We start from the raw sequence: 17,260 nt of genomic DNA, 5'->3' as shown, positions 1-17,260 counted from the left end.
ATTGTTCAGACCACCGGCCAGAGCCCAGAGCCCCATAACTCAATGTCAAAGGGGAGGAAAAAACCTTCTGCGCGCCACTATGTTCTTATTTTAAGGATATCCCCACTAGGGACCAAGTGCATCTTTACTGGCTTGACAGCTCAGGACAGGAGGAACCTAGGACATCTGAATTTACAGTTATTATAAGCCACAGCCCTCGGGCAGCAGCCTCACAGCATGTCAAACTATTTATACTCTCTCCTGCTGGTGCACATTTCCCTCTCCTTTGCCACTGCATCCCATCGCGTGTCACTTACTCAGCCTTCATTTGGATTATCTGTCTGCTTTGGGGTTTACACCCGCAGTATGCAGTGGAAATCTGTGCATTTCACATTAAGAGCAAAATGAAATGGGAGCTATAGAGATGTGCATGAAAATAACTGCCACAGAAAGATGTATTTGCGGTGCAAGGTAACTGATGTTTGGGAAGTGGAAGTAGCAATGCATTAAAATGCCCAATCTGGCTCATTTCTGACTGGAATTTGAATGTGTGGAATTACTTTAAGGACTTAATAAATAGTGAAATTTGAGGTCTATAAACATAGTATGTAACTGAAGGGCTTGACTTATAAATGGGAAATTTGACTTTTGTGTGTTTCTTAGCTTTCTTTAAAATAAGCCTGGTTTGCCCCTGTGTTTAAAAACAGAGAAACTTTTTTTTTTTCAATCAGATCACTGAATGTACCTCTAACTTGAAATATATGCATTACTAGAGATTTGCATGTATTATTGGATTTCCTCTTCACTGAAGCTGTTGGAATAATAGTAATATGAAACTATGTGAGGAAGTCTTCATGCCTCCATCTGTGATTTGGCCTCACATTCCAGCTGCTCCCTTTGCTGTATGATTAAACCCCACAATGTACCATTATCAAGAACTGGATTTGACTTGAACATGTGTTATTTCTATTTCAATTTTAATAGAAAACTGTTCATCCAACACATAAACTATAAAATACTGTAAAACGTCAGACTTTATCATGCAACCGTCATCAAATTACACTCAATTGTAGGCAGACTTGCTATGCTACTATTTTATGATTTACCCTGACCTAGATCGCCACCTAGTGGCTATCAGAGTGCCTTACCTCCAAGAAGATACATTCATGGACCAAATTTTTACTGCCGAATAACGATCCTTAATTCTAGTGATACAAAGTTGATTATGTAAAATCTCACTAAAAACTGTGCTTCTTTCTTCTGATTTTGTGAAGATATTTCTTCATATCCACTCTTAAAAAATGATGTGTCATCTTTAACATGCATTTAGTGTTGGACAGTCATATTTGTGTTATTTTATAGCAAAAAAAGTGATGTAGTAGAGACGAGGCTGGATAATTGATCGGACAAAGGGGGCAGCTGCACCAGGGTCCTGGACCACCAGTGACCCTGAAAGCCCCAGACTCATTGTGTCTGTTGTTTTATAGTAATTGGATAAATTCAACATTTGCTTAAACGTATAGTTTGACATTTTAGGAAATACACACACTCACTTTCTTGCTGAGAGTTAGATGAGAGGATGATACCACTCCCATAGAGTCTCCTGGAGTCTTGTTGTCACTATGAGGTTACCAGGCAACCTGCGGAGACTCCAGGAAGTTACTACACCCGGCCAAGAAATAGTCTGGCACATAACCCCCAGAAAACTACAGCTTATTGTTTTTATACCTTTTTTTGTATAGATTAAACAAACAAGATACAACATGTTAGTTAGTGAGCTTTACAGGTGCTGCTAGGTGGATTTTGTTATTTTTGGACAGAGCCAGGCTAGCTGTTTCCCCCTGTTACCAATCCTTATGCTACGCTAAGTTAGCCAGCTGCTGGTGGTAGCTTCATTCTTTGTGTACAGATATTAGAGTGGTATAATGCTTCTCATCTATTTCCCAAAACATTGAAGTATTCCTTTAAGAATATACACCACTCAATCACAATATCAACTGAAATGGGCTTTTTTTCTAAAGTCCATTTTGTTAAATATATTTGTTTATTTAAAGAAGATGCACTGATGATGCAATGATGCGCAGGGGTCATTAGGGCCCCACACCTAATTTTTGCCCCAGGGCACCCAAGCAAATTAATTAGGCCTTAAGCCAATACAGTTTACCCACATTTTTAGGCAGGCCTAAACCTAATGACGTAAATCCACGAATGAAAGAAACGAATGATCTGATGATGAATGATCTTTGGTTATAGAGATGAATACTGGTCTTACAATATTCACTAATTGGAAATCATGATTTATATCTATATTTACCTGCATATATCTATGCAGTATGATCTGAAATCATTAATGTTATATATAGTAGTCTACATTGCATTACCATGCTTCGCTATCAACATACTGTATGGTCATCTGGCATGCATTTTGTGTTGAGGGTGAACTTTTTCCATCTTGCATTTAAAGCCCAAGACAATCAGACAATGCATTTAAAATGACACATCCTTTTTAAGAGTGTAGTAACTTGTGTAACCCTACATAACTTTTGTGTTTATTCTAATAAGGGATTGTAAGGTACTCTGGGCTCCTCCTGGGTAACAAACACCAGCACTTTAGCCAGGTATGTGCTGAGCATGCCATAGCGACGCAGCCTTAGCTCCAGGGAAAGCTCAAAGTCCTGTGGCTTGTTGATGAGCTTTGCCACCGACATCACCCCGCCGGTGGGCACGAGCTCCGTCTTGAAGAAACCGCCCTCGTTGCCAGCGGTGATAGCAATCTGGATGTCATCGCCGACCACAGTGTGGGAGGGGCCCATGCGGAAGATGTTGGTGAAGACGGGGATGTTGGTGGGGAAGGTGAGGTAGTAGTAGGTTATTCTCAGGGGCATGGCCAGGCACTCGACAGACTCATTGCAAAGCAAGCGTTCACATCGACTGCAAAGAGAGAACAGTGGGGGGCAGGGGCAGGATGGGACAAGACAGAACAAAACAGGCACAGAGAAAAAGAGAAAGAGAGACCAGGTGTAAATTTTATTTGCCGTGCATGGCATGCAGTGGGAGGAACATCAGTCTGCAGCATAGTACTTTACAGGCCAGTCATGGTGCCCTCTGTGGGATCATGCAAGAAGTTTTGTCACTGGTGCCTTCATAACAGGGTGGTCATACACAGCCTCTACTGTAATTGAGCCAATGAGAAAATATCCATATGCATTTCATCATTCTAAAACAACAAAACATGCTACAGCCGAATCTTTTCTGAAGTCATTCCAGCTTTGAGCATACTGGACATGCAGAGCCTTGATCCACACATATGAATAAGGGTCAGTTTAAAAGGCCTGACATCGTTTACTGTTGTACTCAGAGCTCTCGGTAGGATGACCATTCGGACTTGACTGTGAGGAACATGGACCTTGCTCTGTGAGTGTTTATGTGTGTGAGGTTTTCTGTCCATGGTTGTATTATTAATGACTGCCTAGTAATTCTCATATTGCTATGAGCACAGACGACACATTTAAAGTTGTTTTCTGTTAATGAATGTGTGTCCTGTTCAGCAACAGTGTGTGAGACACAATCCAGATACTCACGTCTCTCCAACGCGGCGGTAGTTGTTTGGACACTCAAAGGACAGGCATCTGAATCCTCCCTGTACATTAAAGCAGCTCTGATTCACTGTGCATGTGTGTGTTCCCGTCACGCATTCATCAATATCTGGGAGCGAAAAGACAAAGAGTGGAAAAATATGAGTTCAAAACAAAAATTGAGATAAACCTGCAACCATCACACATAACGTTACAGTAAGGACAGCTTACCCTGGCAGCTGCGTCCATTGGGTGCCAAGGTGTAGCCACTGATGGGACAGGAACAGTGGAAGCTGCCAGGGGTATTGTGACAGCGATAGGAGCAAATATGTCCTCCAGTGGGCAGGGCACACTCATCTATATCTAAAAATGTCACAGAGACAGATAAAAATAAGTCAAACCAGAGAGTACATTTTAGAAATATATATCTTAACTGCTTATGATTGATGGCTAACTAAATTTGCATCTGTTTCATATATAATGCAGTTTGTTCTAATACATGCTTACACATAAGCAGACTGTACATTTTAACACATAGTAGATTCTCAAAAGTACACGGAACTTACTGAATACAGGACAAATTGCCTTAATCTTTGGAATACACAGAAGAAAGGTGAAATATATTTCATAATATGCATGTATTCCTCTATGTACCTGTTAAAATGGTTCCATTTTACCTTCACAAGACATGCCATCTATGTCACTGAGCTGGTAGCCACGGCGACAGTAACAGTGGTAGGAGCCGTACACGTTGGCACACTCTTGACTGCATGGGTTGCTCTCACACTCATTCAAATCTACACGTAGAAAAAGATGATTTGAGTTTACTAACAAGTACACCTCAGCGGTCAGAAGAATAAAAACTCTGCACATGCAGAGAGGTGGATCCTCCCCTATCCATGTGAATATGTGCTATGTAAACAGTTGCATGCACAGTTACACACTCGGTTTGCATGTGAAAGCGTTACTGAGAATGGGCTGAAATCTAACAGACTTTGGAAAAAGCATGATTGTAAGTGTCTAGAGGGTGGGTTTTTCTCAAAAGTGGCTATCAATTGTCAGTTTTACCAGTTTTTACAGTTTTACCAGAATGACTGGTAAAATGCTGGTCTGATAAAGCGCAGTAGTGTATTTCGTAAGTCATACATTGAATGCGTGTCTCCATCTCGATAAATGTTGGACTGTGACACAGCAGGGACAACGACGGAAATAAATCTGGGACCATACAGTCCTATCCCTGGCACAGTCTGATATGATATTTTATAAATATATTAGAATGCTATCAATTCACCTACGAACCAAAATAGCTTGATGCCATAGCAGGTAGTAGAACAGATGTGTCCGCTGTAATCAAAGCCAAAAGGTTTGATTTAGATATTTGTCTTACCGTCACAATTCCTGCCATCACTGGCTAGCTTGAAGCCAGTGCTGCAGCTACACTTGTAGGATCCCGGAGTGTTCTCACACTTATGAGCACACAGACGGCCAGGGTAGTGCCTGCATTCATTAATATCTAAAACACAAAGTCCAAATGCGCCACAGTAAGAAGCTGAAATGATGACAAAATTCTCTTACACACATTTTGACCAGTATTACTAGACGCACGTATGTATGTTTTATTTAAATGCAGAGGATACACTTGGATTTGCTACTTATGTTAGAACATCAAGCGAGAACTACCAAGCGCTTACCTTCACAAACCCGACTTAAGCTGTTGAAGATGTAGCCAGTCTCACACTCACAGCGGTAGGAGCCCACCTGGTTGATACAACCATGACCTGCACAGACCTTTTCAGGGCCCTTACATTCATCAATATCTGCGGAGGGGGGTGCAAACAACAGAGAACAGCGTGATATGTACCTCAGGTAGGCTAGTAAGATGCTTTATTATCTAGGAATGGTGCATTTTTCAGCCGTACCAACACAGCGTGTGCCCTCTTCATTGAGGTGGTATCCTCGACCACAGTTAACAGAGTTCCTCTGGCAGGTGTAGGAGCCAACTGTGTTGATACAGAGCTGCCCTCGGTGGCATGGGCCCGTCTGGCTAACACATTCATTGATATCTGAAAACACAGACACAGATGACATTGCTAAATTATGAAAAGATTGCTCTGGTTCATCTTATACAATATAACTGAATATACATTTTTAGAAATGCAAGTTTTGGCCTTAAGGTGGCTCTAGGCAAAAGCCATGAAGTTATTACAATCTAAGGAGTTTTTTCCAGTGTGAGCATCAGTGTGCACACCAAATTTCATGTCAATCTATCTAGTAGATTAAGAGAATGATATTTTGGCGAGTGTGGCACATGAAAGTTCACAAAGTATCTGAAATACATTCAGGACAATCTGCCAGTTAGATTGTAATATTCCTTGTGTATGAGTGAAAATTTTGGCCAAATGGTGGTCCAAAAAGAAAGGTCAAAAATTAGGATTTAATATACGGACAAAAATCAGGGGGTCACCAAAATCACAAGGAGCCATTCTCCCATGACCACAAATAGCCATTTGGACCACCAACTGTATATAAAGATAGACAACATGAAAGCTCCCCAAAAGTGCAGCCAAAACATCTCGATCGCCCCTGTGGTGGCTGGCTGCAGTATAGCTCATAAACCCCACCCATTCCATGTTAACGGATGGGACATGGGCCAAACTAAAAAGTCAAAGTATAAATCAAATACATTTTTCCCAAAGATGTTTTCTGTCATTTTAGGTAGTTCTTAACACGCCGATGTATGTTCAAATGTTCATTTTTTCAGGTTTGGTTTTAATTAGTTATTTGATGCTATAAAAAGGAGGTTTCGCGTCATGATTGACAGCTGAGCCCTGCTCACGATTGAATCGGCTGGGTTTATGTCCAGACTCCGGCTCCAAATGATGTCACCAGCGCAAGATGTTTTGGCGTCCTTTTTGTACAGTCTATGATTTGGACCAATGTTCCACCATGTAAAAACTCTAGCCGACCAACTGAAAAACTCAAGCACTATCTGTGCCTAAATCACCTGTTGTTAAAGGCTGTTGTAGTATGGTTCTTACCAATGCAGCTGCCAAGGGCATCCTGGATAAAGCCGGCACCACACTTGACCTTAGGGTGACAACGGAACGACCCCTGAGTGTTTTGGCACTCAAACTCTGAGCCACAGTTATGGATACCAGTCTCACACTCATCAATATCTGGGGAAAGAAATGACAGGAAAATTGCCATTGAAGACACTATCAATACCTAAAAGTTAAAAAGATACACAGTAACCGAGGCAAACTGAGGGCAGTTTGACTGACCTTTGCAATTGTTGTTGTCAGTGAGTTCATAGCCAGTCCCACAGCTGACCTCTCTCTGGCAACGGAATGAGCCCTCTGTGTTGATACAACGCTCTCCTCCCCGACAGTTGCTGGCTCCCAGCAAACACTCGTTGATATCTGAGAGCGTTCGGAAGCAGAGATTGTCTTATTGTGCTGATCTTTCTGATAGTGACACACAGTATTACAGTATTGTGTATAAAAAAAAACGTTCACAAGCGCGACGTTTCTCAGTGCTCTAATTTCTTTGTCGCACAAATGAAAGACGTGGCAAATAAAACAATAACAATTCAAAGATGAAGATGAGGAAGAGTACTACTTACCCTCACAGCTCTTTCCATCTGGTTTGAGTTTGTAGCCTTTGAAGCAAGCACAAGTGTCATTACCCACACAGAGATGAGCACATTTCCCTAAAAAAGAAACACACACATAATTGATCACTGCATTTGCAAGATTAAATCAGTTAGGTCTAAACGCTTGTTTATTGGCGTATTATACTTTACCTTTGCATTCATCACTTAATACTGAATTATCTCCATTTATGCTGGTTTCATCCTTGTTTGGTACTGTTTGAGAAAGAAAAAACATGTTTATATGTATATGCCTCCCATTACTTTCCCAATTAACTGAATAATCGCTTGGTCTATTAAATGTCAGTACAAAGAGAAAAATGTCCATTACAATTTCCTAAAGGCCAAGGTGACCTCTTTAAATGTCTTGTTTTGTTAATTCTTCAGTCCAAAACCCAAAGATATTCAATGTGCTATTCAACAGGACTAATAAAAGCTGTAAATCCTCACAACTGAGAAGTTGGAACTTGGAAATCCTTTGGTATTTTTTGCTGGAGTGCCTATGAGCAACACACTAAATCCCTACCAGCTCCAGAGTTAGTGTCATTTGGCTGAACCTGACCTGCTTGTGTTTATGAGCAAGCCAGAATATGAATTTCTCCTTTGAGCATGATCACTGTTTACCTCCTTTGAATGCTTAAAGCAATGAACACACACATCCAGCAGGGTGCAGTGTGGGCCTATGTTTGACAACACCATCTTATGTTCCTCCTCCAATATTCTGAGAAACTTGAGTGTTCCTGTTTTCTGTTCTTCTGCCCTTGTTGTAAATCTAGTTGCCTGCTTTGGTGCAAACAAACTTGAGGAGAAAATTAAATATTTAGCCTACTTTATGCTTGTTTTTTTCCACCCACATTCAGTTTGTCCTGTGGGTGTTGTCTGGTTGTCTGGGTCTCCATCCATGCAGCAGGCCCGGGACACCAGGCTACACTGGTAGCCCACGGACAGGTTGTGGTCACAGGGTAGGCCCTGCTCCTTGGCCGTCTTCCCCAGAAGACAACAGTCACAGCACATCTACAGAACACAGAATAGAATGCAATAGAATAACCTTTGATGCATAATGCGGACAGAAAATGTTTTTTTTTTTACATTTTGACAAAGAAAGGAGAGGAAAACACTATGTCACAGAGAATTACCACAGCTCTCTAATGCACCAGGGGAAGTGAAACCAAAATGCAGACAAGGAAAATGAAAATGATGCTGGTTGGTAAAATACTGTAGGCAGACAGGCTTTTACTCTGACAAATTTGGAGGGTGCGATTCAGACAGAAAGCCAAGCTCTCAATCAACCAGACAGGCAGAAAAGGAGGTTGATTGAGAGGACAAGCCAACTGACAGACTTCAGACAGACAGACAGACAGACAGACAGACAGAAGAAAAGCAGTAAGTCAGTAAGCAAGATGGACAGACAGACAGTGATGAGATGACATCATCCCCTCTGGCTGAAGCATGCTCAATCAATCATTATGGCAGCCTGGTAATGTCAGTCGAGGAGGAGGATGAAAGGTGCAGAGTGTGGGGGATGGGTGCATTTGTGTTTCAGTTTGGGCAACGAGGATATATCTCTGAAATGTAACCATGTGTGGTGTATGTGTGTAGTGATGGTGCTAGCACAGATAAACACATGCCACAAGTATTTCAAATATTACAACTCTAATAGTTGTGTACCAGTAGTTAACTGTTACTCTGTCTGTCTGTCTGTGTTTGTTTATGTATGGGCGCACGTCTCTGTGGCCTTGACACTGTTCTAGAAAACTTTTAGGTTTTCAGGAAACTTCAGGAAAGGAAAACTTTTCAGGACAGTGTAAACAGTAAACTGTGCAAACAGAAAATGTACCCACAAACACAAAGCTATCCTATCCTGAATCAACAAGGTTAACTAAATCAGGACAGGTCACATAACTTGTTATAGTTGTTATAACTTGTCAATCTCAGAAAAGTAGTTTAATATAGCTTTTTATACAGCATCTTTCAGCTCATTGTTTTAGTTTTGCACCCCATAAGTATTTTGGTTCAGTCTCACTGCTCTCTTAGTGTAGTTTTCGGCCGCAGCAGGCAGCTGTTTTTGGCGAAAAGACTCTAAAAACCTACTGTACACTACCTGCCCAGCACCAAACGGCAGACAGACAATGATAGCGACTAGCTGGTGAACATAGCATTTAGCCAGATATTTCCCACAGGAGTAAGTGGAAACCAAAAACAGAACTAAAATGTGAGTAAATATTGGACTTATTCGTCAGGTGACCAGAAATATGACTCCAAATGAATGCTAATGTTGCTCTGTGTCAGCTGGATGTTAAAATGGTCGAATGTTTGCTAACAAGTTTGCTTAAAATGTGATAATATGTCGGTGTTGTGTTTACAGCTTGTTTCCGCTGCCCCCAAGTGGCCAAAAAATGTGTTAATATCAACTTGTTTTGACTCATGTCTGTGCTTTAAGTATAAAGCTGGAGCCAGGAGACAGTTAGCTTAGCTTAGCATAAAGACTAGAAACGGGGAAACAGCTAGCCTGGCTCAGTCCAAAGGTAACAAAATCTGCATACTCTAAACCTCACTAATTAACATGTTATATCTTGTTTGTTTACAGGTTGTGGTTTTAAGGGAGGTTATGTGCTGGACTATTTCTTAGCTGAGGCGCAGGGACTTCCCGATGTCTCCGCTGACAATAAGACTTCAGGAAGTTGCTGCACCCGGCCAAGAAATAGTCATGCACATTAACACCCACCACCAAACATTGTCGTTTTTATACTTTTTCTGTAAACAAAAGACATATAACGTGTTGGTAAACTTCAGAGGTGCTGGTTGGCAGTTTGTTTTACCTTTGGACAGAGCCAGGCTAGCTGTTTCCCCCCTGCTTCCAGTCTTTATGTTAAGCTAAGCTAACCATCTCCTGGCTGTAGCTCCATAGATGTTGCCCAGACATGAGAGTGGTATCAATCTGCTTGTCTAATTCTCAGCAAGAAAGTGAGTAAGCATTTCCCATAAGCATATTTTTATTTAATGGTTAGGAGTATTCTTTCTCACTTTTTGTACTAATATTACAGATAAACAGCAATTACAGAATTTAGTCATTGAGGGTTTAAGGTGGGGACTGATTTTCATTTCCTGTTTCATAATGAAATGAAACCCTTTGATACGGTAAATGTAGTGAAGCAATGCACAAATAATCCTGACTAGACCATTACTTTATCCAGTTAGAGGAGCTGAAACCATCTCCTACTCATCCATATATTTTGTGTTAGTCACATTACCTGGGAACATTTAAGTATGAGCCACCATCTGCACTTCATCTGTAGTCGATCAAGTAAAGACAAGCTGCCCCACTGACAATGATCTCATCCTTTCAAGAAAGTGCACCAACTTGCACCTCCTCCTTTCTACATTTTGCCAAGCATTTATCTTTGTGATGTGTTGATGTGCAGTAGGGGCGCACTGAGGGTTGGGTTGAGGGAAAACAAACATAAAAAGGCTGAAAGGTGCTTGGACATGAGCCTGCGTCAGATCCTACAGTCAGATCTGAATTTATAATCTATCTGACAACAACAAGCTCCATTCCTCCCTGGAGTGACATGCCTTATCCTGTTCACAGCGTGCACACGCACACACACACACACACACACACACACACACACACACACACACAAATGCAAGTGATGTACTGTACACTGATTGAGTAGAGGGAGATTTTTAGTGCACACAGTGATTTCATTCCCTCTTTTTGTCTCTATTTACAGTATTTTCAGTTAGTAGGGCACACATACACAAACATATGCATATGCATGTGAACATATAGGTACAAACAGACCTTTGTAGTCTTGGTGTCGCAGGTATTGGTGAATAAAGAATCGCAGGCCCCTTGGTCTTTGGCCATGTTGATACCAGTGGTGCACATTTTATCCTCAAGTACTGTTACACAGCACTGCTCCTGTACTATCCTGTCAGCAAGAAAAAACACAAAACACAGGTGGTGCATTTATTCTCAGCTCTATCAATAATCTCCTTGGTGCAATACAACTCTGCCTTAAAGTGTAGCCCATTAAAATCAGCCTGAGGCAAGCCTGATGGGGATCTCAGAGATGTCAAACTAAAAATACGTGGATGAGTGGGTTGAGTAAGTCCTATGCGAATTCAGAGGAGAGTACTGAAAGTTTGTTTTGCAAAGCTGACATTGCTGGACTTAAACTGGGTTGAGCAGCACTCCCTGAGGCCCGTGTTCTGTTGTTTTAGACCTGAGTTAAACCAACATTTCAATTCCAAGATGAACATATCTCCACCTCCACATCTCCTTATTCACAGTGGGATTGTGGGATTTTCGAAGGCATTACTCTTAATAATAATAATAATTATAATAATATTATCACTAAAACAAACTACTCCCCTAAAATAAGCATGCTGTGTCCTGGGAGAATGAAGAATAGCCACAAATTCTGTGACTAACAGTTGACATCGCTAGAGCAGACTCATCCCAGAAATCAGTGATGACATGTTGTAGATGGGATTTAAAACATTGCTATAAGCATAAAGTGAGGAACACATTGGTAAAAGAAATATTGCAACCGACCTTGACCTCCGAGCTCCCTGTGCATTAAGATTATTAAATGTATATCTCTACAGGGATGAATAAAATACTGCATATTACAATGATGGCCAATAAAAAAGCAATATTTGGAACAAGCACACTCCCTCGCATGTGAGAATTATTATCAAAATATCAATTACTTAATGTTTCAGTTTGATCAGATTTCATTGTATTGTCTAGCATTAGCAGTCCAATCAGTTAAGAGTGGGTGGCTGTTTCTGTCTGGTCTGGATCTCTGTCTCACTGCAGTTTTACAAGACAGAAAGCATAAAAGCCACCCCCTCACCTCTCCTCTCTCATTTCCAACAAGCCTCTTTATCAACTCTTACCAGAAATCTCTTTCCACATAAACCACTGTAGATCTCAAATTCACGTCAAGGCGCACACCTCCTCTGCAGAACCTTTTAAGGCCACAGTCACGCTCCTGTTTTTCTTTTCTCTTCTCTCTTCTCCACTCTTTTTCTCTCCTACTTTTTCCCTTTGGTGTCTGAAGTAATCGTTCAGATTTCCTGTTATTGCCTCTCTCCATCCTCCCTCTATGTCGCGTTTCACCTCTAAGGTATTTCCTGGGTTTTGAAACAGCCCCTTTTCTGACCCCCCCTCACCCTTTTCCACCCTGCTCCCCCACAAACCTCTGCCCTTTTCCTCTATTCCCCTCACACTATAATTTGGACAAATTTGGGATCACTTAGGGTGGCTACGGTAAATGTGTTTGCCATCAGTGTTCACAGCAACAGATCTCCAAGGCTTATGGGTCCTGAACCTGTGGCAGGACACCTTCTAGGGTTACCAGCAGACCTGTTATTATCCCAACACTATTAGTGTTTCCTGCTCTCACGTGAAGTGAATAATGTGCCTGAAGATTTATGGGAGTAAGGTAAAGCAATCTCATATTAAGAGCCTACAGACATTTCCCCCGTACGTGGTACAGGCCAAATCCCTTGGGGCCAATACTGCAGGAGCTTCTGTGGTGCAGATAGAAAATGTAAGACTGTGACAAAGGGTGCAGCAGTTAATGACTTGTAAATCTGAATAAGCCCCAGGCGAGTCTTCTAACCAGTCCTCTTAAGCCTTATGGTGTATAGATTTGCGATCAGTGAGAGCAAAGTAGCAGATAGCAACTGCTTACCTGCATGTGGTTGACTCAGAGATGAGAGGGAGCGACGCACAGTCTTTGTTATCATTGCCACGCTTCTGGCCATCTTTACAGCAGTCCTCCATCGAGATCTGCTCTGCTCCTACAGGCATTAAAAACAAATACAAGGCATGTTTTTGCATGCGCGAACAGGTGAACAGGTGTGTACATCCCATTTACTGTGCAACGTCAGAAGGGCATTTTCATATCTGCCATTGGTCTGGTTTGCTGCAGTGAGGGGACCCCCACCCACATAATCACTGCAGGAGATGTGCAGACCCCAGATACATTACTGCTGCATCTGCACTTAACACACCTGCCTGCATACACACAAGATGGTTAACACACTCGCCTTGAGACTAGTTTCATACCTTTTAAGCTGTTCATCACATGCAAAATATATCAAATGACAAAGTCATAAGCATTGTCTTGTGATATTAAGCATTATTTCTTGAACACTTTCCTTTGGCAAAAATCAAACATGCTGATTGACACACTGTTTTTGCTGATTAAGTGAGTTATGGTGATTAAAACTGGATATCAAACTCAAACAAACAAAGATGTTGCCATTGTCCTCTAAGGCAAGTTACCGTTCTCTAAAAGATGGAAAAACAAAACTAAAAATCTGTCTGGCAAATGAAGCTGCCTGTAGGCATTTTTTTGCCAAAGACAATGAATGATGGATATGTTGTTGCAGACACAAGAGAGGCTTTTTGACTGGAGCACAACCAACTCTGTGGTGATCTGGCTGTTTATTCATGTGGATTAGAGAGCGTGGAATGCCTCGGCTCTGTAAACAATCAGCCGTCGCAATCACATCAAGTACATTCATTCGCCTGTGGTTTGTGTGATCTGCCAAACGTGAAATAGCTTTGGCAGATCGGCGACTTGGACTTTTTTTTTTTTTGCCTTCGGCTCAAACCAGGATCAGTGTGCCAAATTGTTATTAACAATTTCAAGTCCCTCGAGAGAAAAAAAGAGAAACAAACTCACCGTGAAATAAATTTTGTTGATCCATTGTAATAGAATACGAGTTGTTGCTGGTTAGTGACTGAATGCTCTGAATTGTAGGGAATAGTGATTGTGAAATGCACTGAACAAATCCATCTGTTTAAGACACAGTGTCTGCTGTGAGAAGTCTGGCAAGAGTCAGCAACTTCATATAATAAGTTAGATTAGGTAGGGAGGACAAGTGTCTGGAATAGCAGTCCTTAGTTTTATAGATTTGCTGCTTTCTCCCAGAGGGGCAGGAGGCATTTTATTCTAAACATTAAATCAAAGATGAAGCATTAGCAGGAATAGTCATCATCACAGTTTTCTGCATTGATAAACTTTGTAACAGCACAATGTTAGCATTACAATAAAACTCTTAAATTCTCAGAATAGTTTGCTTGCTTCTATAAACCCAGTTCTGCAGCCCAGAACTAAGTACGGGCAAGATATAACAAGGACTAAGAGTTTATTAAAATGAACATATGTGGTTTTTCTGAAGAAAGCGAGTCATTTCTCCAGTGTAGGCTACAGGAAAAGAAAGCACAGAATTAAAACATTATGACCATTGCTACTACATGAAGGATGATTAACCTGCCAGAAAGGAGTGAATATGGACAGAGGATTTATTACTAGGGCAGCCACATTAGCTGACTCACTACTGACTTCTGGATGTCTGGCACATCCCAGAGTCCTCTGGCCAATAAACCTTGTAGCAGCTGTATGAAATGAGATGGCATTTTAAAAGCTTTTCACATGGGCCTACCAAGTAGGCCGTCTCAAAGTCTCTCTCTCTGTCTCTGAATGTTTTAGACCTCTATCTGTTTGCAAAGTAACACCAGGATGTTCCAATGAGACTATACCAAAATATTTTGCTTTCAAAAACATGATAATATGGATATACATTCGCACAGAGTGCCATTAATGTCACATATAAACGTGTTAATGACCAAAAGTCAAATACCCTCACAGAGCAGTTCTCCCAACTCTGTATGAGTTGTCCCAAGTGTTTTAGTTTTTGACCATTACCAGTACTTGACATCCTCTTGCCTAAACAGCCACTTAGTATTGAAACTGGAAAGGCATGCAAAGAACACCTTTCCAGTTTCCACAAAATAAGTATTCTCAAAATATGTCTCTCCAGGGGACGCAGAATGTATATTTTAAATGACAGGAATAGTTGGTCTCATGCTCTAACTGCTCCCACTGCTCTGTTCTAGAGATTTCTCCCAACAGTAGCTCTCTGCTGATAACTCCAACCCACTAGGCATCACAGAGTCATTCCAACGCCGCCACTGTCTGCTGCTCTGCAAACCTAAATTGAAAGACCAGAAGTGCATTTAAACTGTGTGGTGCTGTTTTATCAAAAGAGGCAAACCAGGCGCAGCTATGCTCCGGTCTACATGCAGACTGCCATGGTTCTCTGTCTCTGTGATGCATTGTCTGTCTGGAGAGGGCTGATTTACATCTTGGATGGCGGTGCTGGTTGCGAGGGCCATTCTGTCAGAGCATTTGGCAGAGCAGCACGCTTGCCTGCGTCTAGACGCCTCATGTAAACAAGGCTTAATGAGCCCACTGGTGGAGCTCCGCCCAGACCGAGTAGTTGGCCTTAGCCAGACATCACAACAGGAGTGCGCATCTCTTTCACAAGAGGAGGAGGAGGTTTCTGTCAATCTTAGTGATATAAAAAGGCTGTTACACAAGAGGTAGACATTTTTCACTGTATCCATCGATCTACCTATCTATGTATCTCTGTCTATTTTAAACATTAAAATATTAATGTTATATTCCCTCTTCGAACAGGTTTTAACATGACACACGTGGATACTTCTGGGAGTTTTGGTCATGCAACAGGTCGAGCTGTTAGCTGACTGAATTTTACTCCAGACTGAACCATGACACAACTCTGGCCCCTGCTGACTGTGAAAATTGCCCCATGTGTGACCAGGGGACCATGAGCATTTGGATATGGCTCAAACCAAGCCTGGGTGACCCTGCTGTGGGCGCTCAAATATAAATCACACCCCTCTGTCTAGATCGTCCTGTCCCGGTGAGACACTGGTCGTTCTGACATAGCATCGCAGCATACCAAGGCACTTGGCCTTTGACTTGCAGGGCAGAAAGGAAGAAACCGGGGGCAGTGAGAACTCTTACTTACAACTTGTGTGAAATTGCATTATAACACTCGTCATGTCATGTGACATCTTCTTTTATCACTTTGTTAACCAAGTTGAATCTAGGCTATGGCATAAACAAAATGAAATGAATGAAAGAGAGAGTTAAAGACACAGTTTACTTTTTGATATGACATTTTCAACTAAGCAAATGTGTAGTTTCTGGATTGTGTCCTGCACAGTGCAGTGTGCAAAGAGTTTATGGCTGCTAGAAATGACTAATATAACACTTTATATCATTATCTACATAGTAAGTTGTAAGGGGAAACAGAAAACCAATACATAAATAAAATTGTCATCCTTCTACAGCAGTAATTGTGATTTTTTTTACATGTATGTAATGAAATGATGGCAAATTTTAATCCAACCTCATTTCAAGACAGACCTGAAACACTTTGAAGAACCCAACTTTGTAAACTGTGCTTTCATCACATGCCCCAACTAGTCCTATGACAAATTCATCACCTCCCCGGGTCTCACTCTTTGACTATTACCAGTTTGATCCTCACTGTACATACCTTAACAAATTCATGTAAAACGTTATCTTGCAATATAATATTCACCCACATCAGTATCATATGCGATATAACAGCATTCTTTGGCTTGGTTTGGCCTATCCTAATTAAAAGTCGTCACGTAGGAGTGATCAACAGTTTCTTACAGAAAGGTAACTTACCTTGGCCAAGGAGAACTCCGAACAGAGCGCAGAGCAGCACTACACACGGACCCATTGAATGAAAAGAGATTCAACTAAAAACTGGAAGAAGAAAAAAAAGGGTGTCCGAGAGCTTCGAGCTTTAACCGATGCTGTTTCTGCAGGACGTGTGAATAAACAGCAGTGCTCCTTTAAAAAAAGAAAGACTGAGTCCGCGGGAGAGACGTGGATGTGATGGAGCTGAGTGAGTCGCAGTTGCAGCGTGACTGGAGGAATGAGCGTCTAATTATGGCACTGCGAGGGGCGGGCTGAGGCCAGACACCGACTTATTGCTAATCAGATCCGTTTTTTTTTCTAGTATGAACTCCAAATTAAAGCCATTAATCGTGAGCTCATTTACACTATATTACAATTAAAATGTACATATCTATTGGGACTAACAGATTGGTTAGAATACTCAGAAGTGAGTTTATACTGTTGTTTATTCCTTTATTCTAACAGGACTGTTTATACAAAATGCCTAA

General features: G+C 41.4%; 1 protein-coding gene across 3 annotated transcripts in view; it reads right to left on the bottom strand.

Annotated features, from left to right (window-relative positions):
- fbln1 (fibulin 1) overlaps positions 1–17,020 on the bottom strand; it is a 30,200-nt gene extending 13,180 nt beyond the window's left edge. Inside the window, exons 1-15 of one of the 3 annotated variants that reach the window (XM_044193733.1) lie at positions 16,758–17,020; positions 12,912–13,020; positions 11,009–11,138; positions 8,058–8,217; positions 7,357–7,419; positions 7,177–7,263; positions 6,836–6,973; positions 6,593–6,730; positions 5,474–5,617; positions 5,246–5,371; positions 4,942–5,067; positions 4,232–4,351; positions 3,786–3,917; positions 3,561–3,684; positions 940–2,910 (exon numbers count right to left, since the gene is read on the bottom strand). In XM_044193733.1, the coding sequence (XP_044049668.1) occupies positions 2,529–2,910; positions 3,561–3,684; positions 3,786–3,917; positions 4,232–4,351; positions 4,942–5,067; positions 5,246–5,371; positions 5,474–5,617; positions 6,593–6,730; positions 6,836–6,973; positions 7,177–7,263; positions 7,357–7,419; positions 8,058–8,217; positions 11,009–11,138; positions 12,912–13,020; positions 16,758–16,812 (2,034 nt within the window). In that variant the 5' untranslated portion in view covers positions 16,813–17,020 and the 3' untranslated portion in view covers positions 940–2,528. Of the gene's footprint in view, positions 1–939; positions 2,911–3,560; positions 3,685–3,785; positions 3,918–4,231; positions 4,352–4,941; positions 5,068–5,245; positions 5,372–5,473; positions 5,618–6,592; positions 6,731–6,835; positions 6,974–7,176; positions 7,264–7,356; positions 7,420–8,057; positions 8,218–11,008; positions 11,139–12,911; positions 13,021–16,757 lie in introns of those variants that run through there. The other 2 variants (XM_044193732.1, XM_044193734.1) reach the window with 2 other exon arrangements.
- Between the last annotated feature and the right edge of the window lie 240 nt (positions 17,021–17,260).

Source organism: Siniperca chuatsi, linkage group LG4, assembly GCF_020085105.1.
Source record: "Siniperca chuatsi isolate FFG_IHB_CAS linkage group LG4, ASM2008510v1, whole genome shotgun sequence".
Taxonomy (NCBI): domain Eukaryota; kingdom Metazoa; phylum Chordata; class Actinopteri; order Centrarchiformes; family Sinipercidae; genus Siniperca; species Siniperca chuatsi.
This window is presented reverse-complemented; position numbering and strand designations above follow the sequence as displayed.